Raw genomic sequence first — 17,336 nt, 5'->3', positions numbered from 1 at the left:
AAAAATCTCCTGTTTTATAATACAGGTCAGTCTCAGCAATGAGCTAACAGAACGTTTTTTTCTGCAGCGCATTCATTTCTTACAGTTTAAACCCAAAGAGTTTTGTTGACAGATTACTTTACTACAGTAACATTTGTCTATCATGCAAGACCTGAGATGTACTATTTAAATTGCACATCATTTCCTTATAATTAGAGAACTCTGGGATTAAACATTTAATTCAACTTCTTTTCCCGCTTATAGTATGGGGAGCTTTACTGGGCCGGCCCCTTAAAGCTCAAATTGGGCCATACATGGTCAATGACGTAAAACATCTTTGACATCCCTGATCTTAAAGGTCTGAAAGTCCAGGGACTTCTGACACTCTGAAAATTCGGCACAGTATCGAAAAATGTCTGGAATTCCTGAACAGTTAATGCGGCATTTTTGGAAAACCACCTCAACTTAAAATCCACCGTGGTGCTGTAACTGAGGCAAAATTACACACATACTCAAAACTCAAGCATCACTGACCAAATATTTATAGAAGCATCAGATAAAAGCTTGAGTCTAGAAGGTCAAAGCTAAGTCAGTTCTTTTATTTAACAAGAAACAAAATATACAGAGCCAGAGAAAAGTACTGCAAAAGACCAAAAAAACCCCAACAAAAACAAAGATCTTTGGTTCCTTCTTATAGTGAGTGAACCTCCCGGTCCACTGTGGGACAGGAATGAATCTGTCCTACAGGACAATGGAAGAGATTAGGTTTGTCATTGCGATATCAGATGAAAATGAGTCGTCACTCTGTTCCCAGTGCTACATATTATGTAGTACACAAGAATGTCAGAAGACACGTGTTCAATGGTCCATTAAGAGGCGGTCTAACTTTTCCATCTGTATTCACATCGGCTCAGTCGGTGCATCTTTCAAGAGATTCACAACATTACACTCAACATCGAAACAATCCGGTGTAGCTCAAGTGTGGGCCAAAAGGAAAAACAAATCTATATGTGTGTGTGTTCCTCTGTGAGATGTCATGTGTGGTACAGCACATCCATGCAGGACAGTGGATATAATAAAAATACATTCTCAGCTGAGTGCTTGTCAGATCAGACTGCCATAGAATAAAACCCAAGACACGAGCGTTGCATAGAGGTCTTTGAACATTCAACTGGGAAAAACTGAAAGTACTTCTATCACACACACACACCATACACACACCAGACAACCATGGAGTTTAAAAAGGTCATTACTGCAGAGTGACAAACCTGAACAAAATTAGCAAAAAGCAACTGAAGTCATAAAACTAAAACTCTTTAGTAATGCTCTAAATTAATGGCGAGTATAGCGTGCTCTGCCAGATTTCCACATTTCAATGACAGATTCATCTTCCAACAATGCAGACAGACCAAAAGTTCAGGAATGCAAGATATCGGAATATTGACAAGTAAAAGGATTGGTCGATCAGTGGCTGATATTTATCTGATGTCACATCAGTAATGTGCTGCCTTAATTTTCAAAAATAACATGCTTGAGTGCCATAAAATTGTCATTTTAAACATCAGTACGACGCTTTAATAAGTGGGACTCAAACTTCAGGACAGGCCTAAAAATGATTCTGTTTTTATGAATTGAACCTGCTAAAAATATGATGCTGCTGTTAAGACTTCACTTGAAAGAAACACATAATGTGAGTTTTAGGATAAACACTGACAATTAGCGGGCAAACTGAAGGAGACTAACTGGACACACATACACAGCCTCTAACTCTTTACACCATAAAGCAGGTTGGCTTCACCTTACACAGCAGCGTTGCTGTTGTTGCCAGGCCGATTGGTCGGTGGAATTACATGCACACTAGTAATGAGGTTATTATGGACATATATTTTGGGGTTGTCAGCTAATAAAATAACATTTATTAATTGTCAAAAAAACATGATGAGATCTGAAGATGATGCGACAAAAACCTCTGGGCCTGAAAAATGTGAACACACAAAGTGCCAGAAACTGCAATTCCTCCAGTGGCCACTTGAGGCCTGCTTCAAAAGTCGATCCCCAAAGCCTTAAACTTTAATAAAAACGTTTCCAGCCCGGGAAAACAAATCCCTTCATAACACCACCATGATAACCTGTTATCAATGTGAATCAATGCCTGCCCTGACCGACACAGGGAGCTAGAGTAGTTAATTGCTGTTTGCTAGGTCAGCTAATTCAAGTCACTGAGCTGGACAGCTCCACCATGTCTGTGCTGCTGGGACCTTCTGGAAGATTTTATTAAATGAAATTAGTTTGTAATCTAGCTTGAAATTCTACTATTTTATTCTGTTGCAGGCATGTGTGCCTTTGATTCGCACCCCTACAATTTATGAATGCATCTCGCTAACCAAGCTAATTAGCATTAGCTGTTAATTTAATATTTCCACCTGCTTGTACAAAGATGAAAAGTCACTTCTGACTTTGAAAATCCAACACAGTCGTGGCAAAAACACTAAATTTGAGGCTTTTAAATGTGACTTAGAAACCAAAGGGTGATGCCACTGTGGCCACCGTTTACATACAGTCTAAGAGCAATATTAAGGCCCTGGAGGTTATTTCAAATACGTTGTTATAATCAATATGTTAAATATGGATAATGCTTTTAAAAGATGTTTCTGGAACTCTCATGGTGTGATTTGAAGCAGGAAATAAATTTACTCAGAGTATTGAGTACAGGAGTACATGTGTGAGTTCAGAAACAGAAAGGAAGAATATGGCAAACTTCAAAACAAGGGGAACAAACTTGAGAGTTAGAAACGAAGAGTCAGAATAATAAACACTGGCTCTGGATCTTAGGAAATAGAATGAACAAAGTGATGTAGTTCATGTAAATTTATTCATACGAGCTTTATATATACTTTTAATTTGCTAAAAATGCTTTGATAATTTGTATATACAAATTTAGATGTGTTAATATGACTACATGGCATAGTTTGTTGTTATGGTGGTCCTTTATGTCATCCTTGGTTTCTGTTCTTTGATAATTTTTACACATGTTGACATTAATATGTAGATAATAACTTGTAAATATGATCACTATCCTTTCACTATAGTTATTTCTGAAAGTATTGTAATAGTATTAACTTGCGTGGCTGATTAGTTGCTTCCTGTAGATGATCACACTCGATAGATGCTAATAAAAACCATGAAAACCAATTTTTTGCAGAAAATTGCATTATACATTCACAGTAACTGTGTGATAGTGTGCATGTAATTACACCAGCAGACTGTTTTGCAGAAGATTCTGGGAGATTACAACTAAACCCTTCTGTCAAACGCTGATCTGGTATTCTGGCCTCGTACATAAAGGTGTGACTTTGCAGTTTGCTTCCGTCCCAGTGTTTAACATGGGCTCCATCCAGCAGAGGAGTAGTGGCTTGCAGGCTGGTGGCTTATCTGTGGGTGGTTTGAAGAACGTGTGAGCAGTGCTGCTTCATTCCTGTGCCTGGACAGGCTGAGTGTTTGCCTCTTCCAGCAGGGTGTCTGTGTCCAGCTGTGGCTCACAGGGGCAGGAGTGGGAGCAAGAAGAGGTGGAGGCGGTGGTGGTGTCAGGGGCAGGGCAGGTGCCAGGCTCCAGCAGAGAGTCTGTAGGTGGTGGAGAGGGGGAGTCAGTCCCTGGGTTGGAGGTGGGGGCTCCCTCTGTGCCGCCACTGAGGCTCTGGACCTTCTTGTTCAGCTCATTCCGTTCGACTTTGAGCGCCCGCCGGAGCTTCTCCAGCCGCTGGACTTTTCCCTGAAGTGCCTCAAACTCACGATCCCGAACGGCTTTCTGTGAATAAACACACACACACACACACACACACACACACACACACACACACACACACACACACAATTACAGCAACTGTGCTGTCAGCTTTTTAGCCATCTGTGCATTGAAAAACAGAAGATTCCACTTTCAGCTGTAAGGAAGCTGAAACATCGTCATGTTGTCACAGAAAAGATTCCCATTAGTGAGGTTTTTGGCTTCTTGTATCCATAAAACGAGTAAGCATGGATCTGTTTAACACCCTAAGAGAGACCCAAAGGCGGTGACATCGTTAGGACTCTGGACTGAGCCACCTATGAAACTGTGATGTCGTAACCTTGCTGCAAAACAAGACTTGCAGGTTATTCTACTGTTCATGTGCAAAGTCACCAAACTTTTGGTTTGACTGGAGATTTGATGCATCCACTTCCTACACCCACACTTGCTTAAAAAAATTAATAGAATTACAAATGACAATAAACACTGCAGCCATAATAAACTGTCTACGTAAGATTCTACTGTCTAGAACCGTGGCTTGAAATTTTAAGGTTAGGTTACAAATGTGATAGTCTGTGAAGCAAATGTGATGTCAACGCAGCCCAGGGCTTGCAAAATTTCACAATCCCTGGTAGCCCTTCGGGCAGGGACTCCTCAGTTTTTGGTAGCCCAAACTAAATTTAAGTAGCCCGAATAAAAAAGAACATCAATCAAAAAATTTTTGATTGATGTTTTGTTTCCTGTTTTGTTTCCTTTACAATATTATACATTAAAGTATAATATTGTAACGGAAACAAAACATCAAAAAATTGTTGAAACACAAATTACAACATTGTATAAAAATTACAATCATCAACTCAAATACTTGGTTCTAATTGAACAGAAATTTCTATGAACTTGTAAGAACTGTGTAGAACATGAATCAGTCTGTGTCAGATCCTGAATTTGAAATTTCCACTGAAGTCACGGGTAAGAGGCAAGTGGAACCAAGATCGTGGCCATTTGCTTTCTGAAGTTTGCAAAGACTGCTAAATTGTGCCAGTGGTAGTTCACTCTTTGCAACATAGTACGCTGTTCTAAACAGATTTTTCAGGTTTATTTTTAGTATGTTATTTGCAATTGGTGTTTGTTCTGGGAAAGATATTGCAGACTGAGCAATAATGCATTTCTTATGGGTTTTAATGGGGGCCTTTCTTAAAATGACCGGTCCCAGTAACAAAGGCACTTGTCGACTCAGAAATCGAGGGAAAACCAACAACACACCCGGCAGAACATTATGTTATTTACACGGGTGCACATAAGTGGTCCGCATGTGCGCATTCGCTGTCAAAATAAAAGACGCGCACCAGATAAGAAGTTGCAACGCGCGTTTGCGTCCATATAAAAAGGCTGTGTTTTTGTCTGCTAGAGTGGGATTTTCACGGCACATTCTGCACCAAATCTCTGTGCGTTCATCATTTGTTTGAAGCCAGCTCACCTCCTGCAACCACTTTTCCGAGAATACGCGCTTCTTTTGTGGTTCGGACTCCTTCTGACATTTCTTTGGAGGTGGAGGAACACCAAGTAATTGCTTAAACGAGCTTCTTCGACATCTTTAAGAGTTCTAAACAAATGTCTGTCCTCCTCCAGAAAATCTTATGTATGCAAACACGCGTTGCAACTTCTTATCTTGTGCGCGTTTTTTATTTTGACAGCGAATGCGCACCTGCGGACCACTTATGTGCAGCCCTGGTTATTTAGCTCGTCATATTGCAGCCACAGAAATTCTTTTGTCCATGAAACCATAAAGCTGCACTTTCTTTTTGCCTTATAGTCTGATTTGTCATAACTTTTCCGTTTTGCGGTAAGCTTTTCTTTGGCTGTCACTTCTTCACCCTGACCTGTCTTATTTGGCTCAGCAGAACTAAAATATATATCCTGCTGCTTTTACACACGCACTCACATAACGCTCAGCGATTCTCTGCGCGATCAACCTCTCACATGTTTAAGCTGCGGGAGATTTCACTTGTCATGTTTGCATAGTAAGCTAACGATTGATAAGACGATGTCAGAGGAATTGGTGCGCAAATTATCGTCACTCACCAATCAGTACAGTCGCTCTCTATACACAGTTCGCGCGATTGCAAAGTGAAAGCAAAAAACAAGCGCAAATTCAAACGCGATTTCAATAAGTCACATATTGACAGTGGCTCACCGATGCCAACGACATAATTACCCAGCTACATTTCCGAAAGAATGCAGAAGCATTGACATATATTTTTCCTTCCTATGATAGCCCGACGGGCAGGGCAGAGACAGATTTTGGTAGCCCGACTGGAAAAATCGCTAGCCCCGGGACGTCAGGCTAGTGATTTTGCGAGCCCTGCAGCCTGTAACCATTTATACTGCAGCTTCATGCCAATTTCACTGCAGTCTTATCATAAAGTATAAAAAATCCCAACTAGAATACAAATAAAGGAGGTGAATCGACAACAAAGCTCAGCTCAGCTATTGTAGCATCACTTTTAGCACACGCCCCTGTTCACAAGGGTAAACAGGTTGAGCATAGAAGGGCCAATAATCCTTGTTCTGCAGCTCAAAATAGTGGCACATACTCCACTATTTATGTGGCATCCTTTTTCTTTTTTTTTGCCTGTCCCATTTGGTTCTTTAGCCGTCAGAATTGTTGTCTGAAGACCAACAAGGATACCCAATGGATTTATTTTGCCAAATGGATCATCATGGCATTGCCGTATTGGTCCATTTGATCGACCTTTGTTTTTATTATTTATTTTATTTTATTTTCAGTTGTTACAGACGGGACAGACATGAAGGATAGGAAAGGGAGAAAGAAAGAGGAAGGAAAAGAAAAACAGAAGGGGAGAAGGACAGTGAGAAAGGGGGGAAAAAAATATCTCCGGGATCACCTGTTGAGAGAAAAAGAATAGAAAACAAGCAAAAAAAACAAAACAAAGCAACATACTAAACAACACCATCGCATTAATCTAGCTAAGTGTAAACAGCAGTAAATACTAAATATTGAATGTTGTTGTGCAGCACGCAGGACAGACAGCGCACAATGTGCTTTGAAGTAGCAGCCAAGAAAGGTGTGATTTGTCTACGAACAGTGAACACCCGTGTGCACACCTGTGCGGATCGGCGCGCTTGTATTCAAATGGTTTCCCCATGTAATGGTCTGCAAGAGGATGTAGAGAGTCATAGTCCTGTCCCCCAGGGCATGAAGCAGGCATGGAGGAGATCCAGGCCCCAGAGTGCAAGAGCCCAAGGAGGACCACCGGAGGGGCATCCGTGCCACCTTCATGGGAAGGGCTGAGGATCCCCAGACGAGGGGTCACCCAGTAGCCACCGGGCAGAAGCTAGAGGGGGCTGCACCAGCGTGCCCGCCGGCTCTGCCGGCAGCCAGCAGCCAGCTGTGCCAGAGTGAACCGAGCCGCAGGCACAGAGGCCGGAGGCCCGAGGGCCCTCCGCGCCCCGGAAGAGGCCTGACCGAGCAACAGGCGCCAGGCCCCGCCAAGTAGCCACCGGGAGTGAGCTGGCACATACCTGAGTGCCCAGCCCCGGACACCAAGAACCAACAACGCACCGACCCCTGAGGGCATCAGTCACCGGCAGGGAGTGTGGTGAGGGGAGATAGGCCTCCTCACTTGGAGGGCCTGGGAGTTCCCAGAGAGGTGGAGTCTAAGACCCGACCTGACATATAGACACAGACAAACAGGCACACACAGACACAGACATGCATTCCCACCCTCATGCACACATATACAAACACTTAGCACTGACCCAACGTAGGAATAAACGTAAATGGACATGTACACACAATCACACTCCCCAAACATACTCTATACCCCGGGTCCAGGTATCCTCGCCCCCAGAGGGGGAAACGGCACCCAGACCCAAGAGATGTTACCCTTCCCTCCGGGGTGGAGGCAAGCAGACCGCCCCAGGCTCCGCAGCAGCAGGGAGGCCAATCGAACGGCCAGCATCTCTTCCCAGCCCCCCCACCCCGATGGCTAGTAGAGAACGGGAGGGTGTTAAGACCCCATACCTCCCTCCTCCCGCTCAAGTGTAGTGTTGCTGCATGTTGCTCTAAAGTGCATTTAAAACAAGGGAGAGCATGGTGCTGCTGCCAGAGAGCAGCAGGTGTTAGCACGGCCCCTCCCGAGAACCCTCAATGTCTACATGGATTTAAAATTGAGAGGTGGGCACCGGCGCCAGAGGTGGGGTTGAATACACAGACCGTCTACTGGACGCCGTTAATGTGCCCACCCTCAAGGCCCTATATATATATATATGTGTGTTATGAGAGTGTAAGTAATGTGGATGTCTAAGTTGTGAGATAAAATTGAGGCACAGGTGGCCAGAAGAGGACAGGGGGGGGGGGGGGATGTCTCCCCTGCACCCTGGTGACACACCCGCACCCCAAGGCCCTACCTGTGTGGGTGGGTGTGGTGGAGCGGGAAGAGGGAGGTAGCCAGGGATGGGGAGGAAAAGAAGGGAGGGGAGGATGCCCCTCCCTAGGGCCAGCTCCCCCGCTGACCCCAGAAGGCACCCCCGTCCTCTGGTATCCACCAAGGCAAGGGAGCCCAGGCCCATCCAGACCGGGGCCTACGGCAGCAGCACCGCCAAGCCCCACAGGACCCGGGGCAGCCCACCCTACCCCACCGCAGAGGAAACTGTACCCACCCCAACATTCAATCATCTCCCAGACTACACAAGACAACAGACACCCAGGTTAAGTTTATTCTCCACCTCTCCTATGTCTCTCCCCCACCTGCAGAGTGGACTCCTGCAAGGATGCCACAACATTTATGTGGCATCCTAAAATAAACTAGCTGCAGGTTAATTTGGGGATTGCCCTTCATCTTGCTAGACAGTTAGCAGCGACTGACCGTTCAAAATAAAAGCAAGGATGTTGTCCACTTGTATACTAGCTGCAGGTGGGGCTGTTCTCTAAGACAGCTGAAAAGATATACAGATTTTTAAATAGCTACACTATTCAAACTTCAATCTTCTTAACAGTAGACGTGGACACAATAAGCACAAACCAGCTTTACCTCCTCGGCCATCTCCAGCAAGGCCTTGTTGCTGCTCTCCCACCTGGAGCGATACATGGCCGTCTCCTTCTCGAGCTTTTTGATCTTTTTAGTCATCTGTAAGCACAAAGCGAACAAGACTGTCACCGCAGCCGATAACCACGGAGACGTTTCATTCTTACACCTTCAAGTTAGTGGAGTCACCTCACCTTCTCCATCTCCTGCTTGAAAGTGGTGAAGACCTCATTGCTCTTGGACAAGGTGGTCTGAAACTCTTCAAATTTCTCCGTGTACAGTGATAACTAGTGAGGGAAAACAACAACAACATTATTTAAATGTTAAAGTCATTCCCGAGTTCAGCTGAAAAATCTGAAAGGCTGATGGGAAACCTGCTGCTTGAGGTGAACTTCCTGCTGCTTCATGAGCTCACACATTCTCTGGGATTCTACTGCTTCTTTTAACAGCTGTGGAGGGAGAAAACAAAGCCGTTAGAGATTGATTGTTGCATGTGTAGATTCAGTCTTGTGCTAGGACTGTGTGTATTTATTTTAAAAAGAAAAGGATAATTACAAAGTCTTTCTCTCTTTCGTGGCGGTCCTCAGACTCCTTGAGCAGCTCCTGGGCCTGGTGCAGTTTTGCATCCACCAGCTGCTGCTGCAGGTCTTTGTGCTTCACCACTTTCTCTATGTGCTGGTGGGATTACAAGGTCAGAGAGGCGAGAGTTTCAAATAACTGAGGACTCACTGGTGGCGCTTTAACCAAGCGGGTGAAGGAAAACACTGCCTACTCACTTCTTCGCGGAGTTTGTACTGTTCATACAGTTTCTTCAGCTTCTCGGCGAGCTCTGCGTTCTCCTGTCGAAGGCTGGCGTTCCTCTCGTCGTGCTGCTGCATCTGAGCCTGGATGTCGTTCAGCGTCACCTGGAAATGAGAAGTCACCTCCTTCCTTTTCTCCTCCTCCAGCCGGGTTCTTTGCATTCCTTCGTCCTGCGGAGACACGATGATGACAACGACAACGAGTGCTTGTTTATGTAATCGTCAGCTTTACCCTCCAAACTGTTTTCGCTTCATCAGTAAAATAAGACTAAAGTTAAGGAGTCTCTGTGCATGTGCATTGTGTATACCTGTAACAGATAGAGAACAGGGTCTGTTTTTGTACCTTGAGTGTGCGGTTGTGTCTCTGCAGCTCCCTGCACAGACTCTCCAGCTTGCTGCGAGCCAGGATGGCCTTGCTGTGTTCATTCCTCAAGTTGTCTTTCTCCTGGACCAGCTGGTTCTGCTTCTTCTGCAGTGCCCTCATCTGCTTCTGTGTGTTTCGGTGCTCTTCCAACTGTAAAACACACACACACGCTCTTTCAGGTGTGACACCGCCAAACTAACATTTATATATTTTTATGCAGGACGCTGCCTTGCTTTCCTATAAGACACGACAGGACAAACTTGCCTTACACACTTTCAAATGTAAGAATGGTGCACGTAAACAATATGATGCTTGGGTTGTTTTTTTTGTCCTTAGAGGCAGACTGGAAATTTTACAGCAGTTAAAATGTTTTGAAGTATTTGTGATCGTTAACATAATAACAAAGACGTTTACAGCCAAAGCTACAAACTTCAGAAGAACTACTCACCAGTTCAGCATACTTCTTACAGAGGCCTGCAAGCTTCTCCTCGGGGGTGCTCAGTGTGTTTAGAGTCTGCATGAGAAGTGTGATCTCCTTCCCTGCTCACAACAAAGGCAAATAAAAACATCAGGATGGGACCTCGCCCACCTCACACAAATGTTAGCAGCTTTTTAAACTACTACAAACTGATGGATTTTGGATGGACATTTTTAAGAGATTTACAGAGGCAGTGTAAGATACTTATTTGTAGAGGTAGCAGTAGTGAGGCGGGATGCACATGTGCACACATGCATGAATGAAGAAGCAGCAGCAAATCCTGCATACGTTTGGTCTCCAGTAGGGGTGGGCGATAAACGATATACGATAGAAACAATATAAATTTGGCCAACGATAGAGATTTTGACTATATCGCTCTATCGCGATAGCGCATGTTGATGATGTCATCAAGCTGTGACTGTTTTGGTCGAAAGCATTGCAGTGGCTACAACCATTATCATCTGCAAATTATGGCGGGCGACAGTCATAGCAAAGAGATGAAGCACTTTTGAAATATGGGGAAAGCCAAAAACTGCGCTTCCTCCACTTCCGCAACATTGATTCATTAATGTTGAATTCTCTCGCAGCTGCTATATTCCCATGTTGTTGCAGTATGTTAATAACTAACCTTGTATTGTGGATGAATAATCTCAGTTGTTCTCCTGACTGAAGTTTGGCCTGTGTATAGCATCCTGCTATGCAATTGCATTTGTCCCTGACCACCAGAATCCCTCACGTCAACTTTTATTGAGTGGAAAAAAAAGTTGGTGTTCATCCTCCAGCTTCACTGTGCTAATGTTATGCTAACATAGCTGTGTCGCTAGCAATCACGTAGCACAACATTATATACCAGGTAGTCCAACTTCAGTAACCCTGCAAACTCCCCTGCTGTTTAGTTTTCTGTCTTTATTTATGTTGGAAGTGGTAGCAGAGCTGTACGTTTTAATTAGTTTCAAAAATCTCTCAGTCAGAACATCGTATGAAATGTTTAGGTGTAAACTAGAGAGCTAACTTCCTGTTAACTTCTAACTCCGTTAAATTTAATAAATCCTGTTTTCATGGATGTCTGGATGTAAAACCTAATTGTCACACCCGATAAAGCAGCAACGCTGATGATTTAATTAAAGATGAAAGAATTTAGACCGTTTTTAACTCTTAGTGTTCGTTTGACTTTGGGACCTGAAGTGGACGGAGTTTTGGACCCAGATTACTCCGTGAAGCTCCTCATGACGGCAGCCGTAATGCTCTGACAATCCATCAAGCAGTGCAGCTTACCAAAGTTGTACTAAAACATTTTTCAACAGATTTCTGCACGCAGAAATCGGTTCGAGGTCAGTAAGCACATCCAGAATTCATACATAAGGCACACTCTCGATTTTTGAGAAAATTAAAGGATTTTAAGTGCGCCTTATAGTGTGGAAAATGCGTTATACAGAAGAAAAGAATATATCGTGATATATATCGTTACCGCATGTGCTTCAAATTATATCGCAATATGAATTTTAGGCCATATTGTCCAGCCCTAGTCTGCAGCACTGCTATTTTAAAAGAGTAGATGGGAATAAAAGGCCACAGATGTATTACAGGCAGCACTTTTACAGTGAGCCGAGCAGTTAGCGGTGTTTCATGGTTTTAGTCACATTTCAAAAAACTGCAGAGAGCACAAGCTCAGCAGTGAACACACACAGAGCTCTGTGCCACAAATCCACTTATTTTTCTAACTTTCCTTAGATATAGAATCTTTCACTTAACACACTGAAGCATCTTTAAAAATTAATCTTTTAATGTGATTCACACAGACCTGACGCAAACGTGACAAACAAGAATGTCTGACTCGCACGTTATGTCGTTCAGGTACTACTAATTGCAACTCGAGATTCTGCTACTCGCAACTGTCTGAGAGTCACATTATTTTCTTTTATCTTTAATAAACACCTGCAGACACAAATGCAGGAAAAAACAAGAGTCATGCACAAGTTTACACAAACATTACATTAAGTCCAACAAGACATTAACAATATGGTATCTAATGTTTTGTGTCCTCCTTCTAAACACATCACAGATGAGCTGCCACATACAAACTTCAGGTTTGTCGAGCAGACAACAGCAGCCCTTCTCTGGATGAATACTGCTGCACTCCATTAGTGCTCTCAGAGAACAGCTGCCTCAGCCTGTAACATCCAACACAGTCCTCACTGATTTCTGATCAAGGGCCCGTATTTCAGATCATGTTGAGTCTGCTTCTCTTTGACCTGAAATGCTATGCCGTTATTGAAAAGATACACAAAACCTACTCGTTTTATATCGCCTGATTTGCATTTCTGGACTGTGCTGGTGATTACCGAAACAAAATGGTTTTGTGTGCAGTCATAAATTAGCATTTTTTATTAGATTACTCACAATCTTTCCACTTGTGCAGCGCGCTCACACTAATTTCTCCCACTTATTCCTATAAATCTGGCCAAAACACTGAACACACTTCCCCCTCTTACCTAGACCCTTCACTTTTTTCTTCTCGTGAGTTTTCTTCTGCTGCTTTCCCACACCGCTGTCACCACCGTTGACTTTGCTTTCCTCTGGCTTGTCATCTTCCCTCTCATTGGTCAGGCCATTAAGCTCTGGGCTGTGTGACTGGCCGTTAGCTAAGTCGCTGGCATCGTCTGAAATGCTTTCCCGACAGTAGGTGCTAAGGATGTCCTCCAGCTGCCGGCTCAGCTCCTCTGCCATGTCACACTGAGACAACGGAGCCTCTGCAATTACACAGAATGGAGAGAAAAAAATGACTCTAGCTGCTTTTCTTCTTTTAAAGTCAAATATGTTGCATTTTGGGTTTTCAGTTCATAATATTTAAAAAAACAAAAACAAATAAATAATACAATGTAGAATTAAACAGTTACAGCGAGAGAAATATGAAGCTCACTCCCTACAAGACTGTGTTGGAAATGATATTCCTTAAAAAAAACAAACAAACAAAAAAACCCCACCCAGATTATCAGCTCAGCAACAGTTTAGAAGTTTTATTTACAATATCTTGAAAATAAATGATAATCTTTAATTGATTTGTGATTTTGAGATGCTTTTAGGCACCGTCCTCAACCATGATGCACATCTGAAGGCCTGTGACTGGCGTTATCATCACCACAGATGATCACATGGTCAGCATTTCTACTTCCTAACTGTCACTTTGGCCATGCTGGATCTCACTTAGCAAATTAAAGGCGTAAGAATAAAAATAAATGAAACAACAACAGAGAGCAAACTATTCTAAGCAGTGTAGAGTCAAACATTAGTAGTCCCAGCATTATAATATGGAGCTGGAACCTGCTGGGGCAGGGAAGGCTCAGTAGGTAGAGTGGTGACCCCATGATCGGAAGGTCGGGGGTTCGACTCCACTGAACGGTTACCCTGAGGTACCCCTGAGCAAGGTACCGTCCCTACACACTGCTCCCCGGGCGCTGCATTGGTGGCTGCCCACTGCTTCACTGGGTGAATGGGTTAAATGCAGAGGAGCAATTTCCCTATGGGGACTAACACATACACACATTATTATTGTTATTAGTAAATTCTGCTAACACTGCTTATGATGCTTGCATGGCACTGAAACTGATGCAGACACTTCATAGCTGGAGTTTGACAACTGAGATGCAGAAAATTAAAAAGGCACTAAGCTTTTTGATTGTATACTTTATCATACTGCTGTTAAATGCTGAATGCTGTTTGTCTGCAGAGGGTCTATTGTAGGGTACTTTACAATATAAAGTACCTTGAGGAGACTGTTGTTTTTCGCAGCAGTATTTTAATTTATCAGTGAGGGGATAACTTTCTCTCAGTATAAAAAAATAATTATCCTAGCATCAATATAAGGACAATATAAGACTGCTGAAACTATTGGAATGGACATGAAGGAATGTACAAAGAAGAGGGAAAACTTCCCTGAAAAAAAATTGACCACAGCAACAAGCGTGGACCCAGGAGGCACGGCATGTAAAAACACTGGTACAAGGCCCTATGTTAATTAACAAATAATGCATCAGCACCAGCATAAATGCACTTACATAGGTTACATCTTGGGCTCTACAAAGTTTCCCCACAGAAGTCTACAGCAGGCTGTAGAGTGCAACCCCCCCCCCCCCCCCCCACAGCTTGTAGTGGGAAGGACACACTAACTAAAGCACTGGATCACATGTTGCTATTAGCAAGCTTCCTTGCTTCAAATCAGAATAAGAACCATCACGGCCAACTGCCAGGCCAATTAGGTAGACAGCAGATGAGTAATTTGCAAAAAGATAAAGATTTTAGCGCAGGAATTTATAAACTATACCGGACAACTGAAAAAAATGTGTCCTCCTGCCTCCTCCTTTCACAGGGAATAAACAGGTACATGCACCCTTCGGGTTGGCAGGTTAATCAATAAAATAGAGAAAAAAAGCTCTACTCCTACATCTTGGTTGCTTGGTAGACATACGCATGCACAACTGGGAAACAAGATGATAAACTTGAGTCACAAAGACTGATGATAGGAAGGTTTTAGCCTACTATATAATGTAGTCCAGCTGGGATTGACATGAATTCACAGTTTACCTCCCCCCGCCCCCTCCTCGCCCTGTGGAGGAGTATCCGTCTGTGGTGTCTGTGGTTCAGACTCTTTGGGGCTGTTGCTTTCCAAGCTGTCCCTTGCAGCTGCAGGTGACTCTGTCCCTGCTGCTGTGGGTGGAGCATTCTCCGCAGCCTGAGTGGTGGACTCTTCGGTATCTTGTTTTTTCATCTCTCGTTACCTGTTACAAGGAGAAAAACCTGCCATGGTTAGCTCAGAGGGATGGAAATAATAACAGCAAGTAGACTTATTTATTGAGCAACACTTAACCGTCAGCGCAAATGAGTCATAGAACATTAAACGTAATAAAGTTTCTCTTTCCTAGCCTAATAAAGCATCGGCTGTATGGGGACACAAACAAAGTGGCAGCAGCTGAACCACAAGCGAAATAAACCTATAGTTACTCCTGTTAGCTGTGCTCCTTCGCAGTGCAGTAACGTTTTCTGATGGACTTGTTTTTAAGTTTTGGTTTTAAGACAGGCTCCGCACGATTGGTTTGGTGAAACCTGAATTTTAGCCTGGAAATTCATATACATTTCTATCCTCCAAACATTAAAGAGAAACTTTTTCTAGCTGCTTTCTTTTCTACCGTGCCCTGTCCCCATTAGCTTTTACTTTGCGTTAGCTAGCACAAGCCGCTAGAAGCAGCTAAACTAGCTTACACAACTGCCAGGTAGCCGCTGTGAGCTCGTATATATCGGGCACAAACTACTAAAACAAAAAGACACACTACACGGTTACTTGCTTATAAATGACACATGTTGTTTGTAGGTAATACACAACTGTTTACCTTTAGAGTCAAGGAGGAAATTGCTAATGTGTCTGTAGGTTTCCTTAACAGCGTGAGACAGAAAAAAAAAAAAACACACTTCCGGTAATAACTTTGGGGTCTTCTTCTTCTTTGAGATTTATTGGCGCTTGGCAAACAACTGGTTGGTGCTTTACTGCCACACGCTGATCGGGAGGTGAATTACAACGTTACAAAGCAGCCCCTCAGTCAAATTAACTAATGCTGAAATTAATGCTTAAATATGGCGTAATAAAACACTTACTGATAACTTTTTAATTGTATCTTTTTGAGCTTTTCAATAAATTGAGTTATTTCTTCCTATATTTCTTATAGCATAGCATGTGTTCTATTGTTTTCTCCTATCCACAGTTGTAACTCTTGCCTGTTTTGTGTTTTCCTATTTTAAACAGTGCACGTCAGGGGTGTCAAACATAAGGTGCAGGATTAGCCAGACAAAGACCCACTGGGTGCATTTGGAAAATGTGACAAAAGACATGAATTTTTGGACTTATAAATATAAATTTACATGTTTCGCAGCTTTTCTTACTGATAAAGATCTTCCCCATGGCTATTCCAACTACAGCAAATTAGTTAAATAACAGGTAAACAATTACATAACAGAAAAGTTCGTTGTTGCTCTCACTATTGACTATAGAATTATTTATTTTTTTACACAAAGTGTCCACAAAAAAGGAAATATTCTGTGAATTACCAGAAACGTTCTGGACCATCTGAGCTACAACTGATGTTTTTGTAATTTTATACATTTACCTCTCATAATTTAAGCCCAAAGAGTCATACTGAAAGATTGGTTAAAGTAGCATCTCTTAATTGCAGAAAAACTAAATAGTAAACACTACACACTAAACAGTAGTTTTATATATAAAATAAACCCCAGGTAGGCCAGTTATGGATCTTCGGATCCACATTATGTCAGCAGCTCCACCGTGAACTATGTTAAAAACAAACACCACTCACGCCTCACAGATGACAGCTTACAGTCCTGCGTAAAGATGAAAGTGACTTCGTACAGCCCCGATTTGCAGAAGCTGTGCGCAGAGGTTCAGGAGCAGAAGTCCCATTGTAAACATACCACGGCAGACCCACTGCTTTTTAGCATCTCTTTATTGACCACTTTTTACACACAGTTGCTGTACGCATACAGCCGGCTGTAGTTTTTCAGCTCACAGCCCGACACATACCAACAACAGCATAGACAGCACAGACGTTAAGGCCGTGAGGCTGATTGCGGGTGCCGCTCAGGTGCGTCCACCTCCCCTGCAGCGGCGCTGCAGACCACGCCCCGCCGCACGCATTAACCAGGTAAAATACATATTTAGGCAGAATTTTGCAAATATCTATTTTTCTTTTAGCAGCATGGTGCTTTTTTTGCAATTCAAGGTCAAGGTTCCATCACCAAGCCCAAAGGTGATATAAGGGTGGTGGCTCACAACAGTTTTTGTTTGCTACATGGATCATTTTAGTTCAGGTTGGTGTCTTTC

The 17,336-nt window shown here is 43.1% G+C and overlaps 1 protein-coding gene across 1 annotated transcript; it reads right to left on the bottom strand.

Moving 5' to 3' along the window:
• Positions 1-582: 582 nt before the first annotated feature.
• On the bottom strand, positions 583-15,919 carry txlna (taxilin alpha). Its single transcript, XM_006806033.2, has 11 exons — positions 15,835-15,919; positions 15,032-15,225; positions 12,943-13,200; positions 10,421-10,512; positions 9,952-10,122; positions 9,585-9,779; positions 9,364-9,483; positions 9,183-9,257; positions 9,003-9,095; positions 8,815-8,910; positions 583-3,784 (listed from the first exon to the last, which is right to left on the bottom strand). Exons 2-11 carry the CDS (start codon positions 15,213-15,215, stop codon positions 3,449-3,451), a joined length of 1,620 nt encoding a protein of 539 aa, XP_006806096.1. The 5' UTR covers positions 15,216-15,225; positions 15,835-15,919; the 3' UTR covers positions 583-3,448.
• Between the last annotated feature and the right edge of the window lie 1,417 nt (positions 15,920-17,336).

Source organism: Neolamprologus brichardi, chromosome 22 (genome assembly GCF_056152115.1).
Source record: "Neolamprologus brichardi isolate AB-2024 chromosome 22, ASM5615211v1, whole genome shotgun sequence".
Classification (NCBI taxonomy): Eukaryota; Metazoa; Chordata; class Actinopteri; order Cichliformes; family Cichlidae; genus Neolamprologus; species Neolamprologus brichardi.
This window is presented reverse-complemented; position numbering and strand designations above follow the sequence as displayed.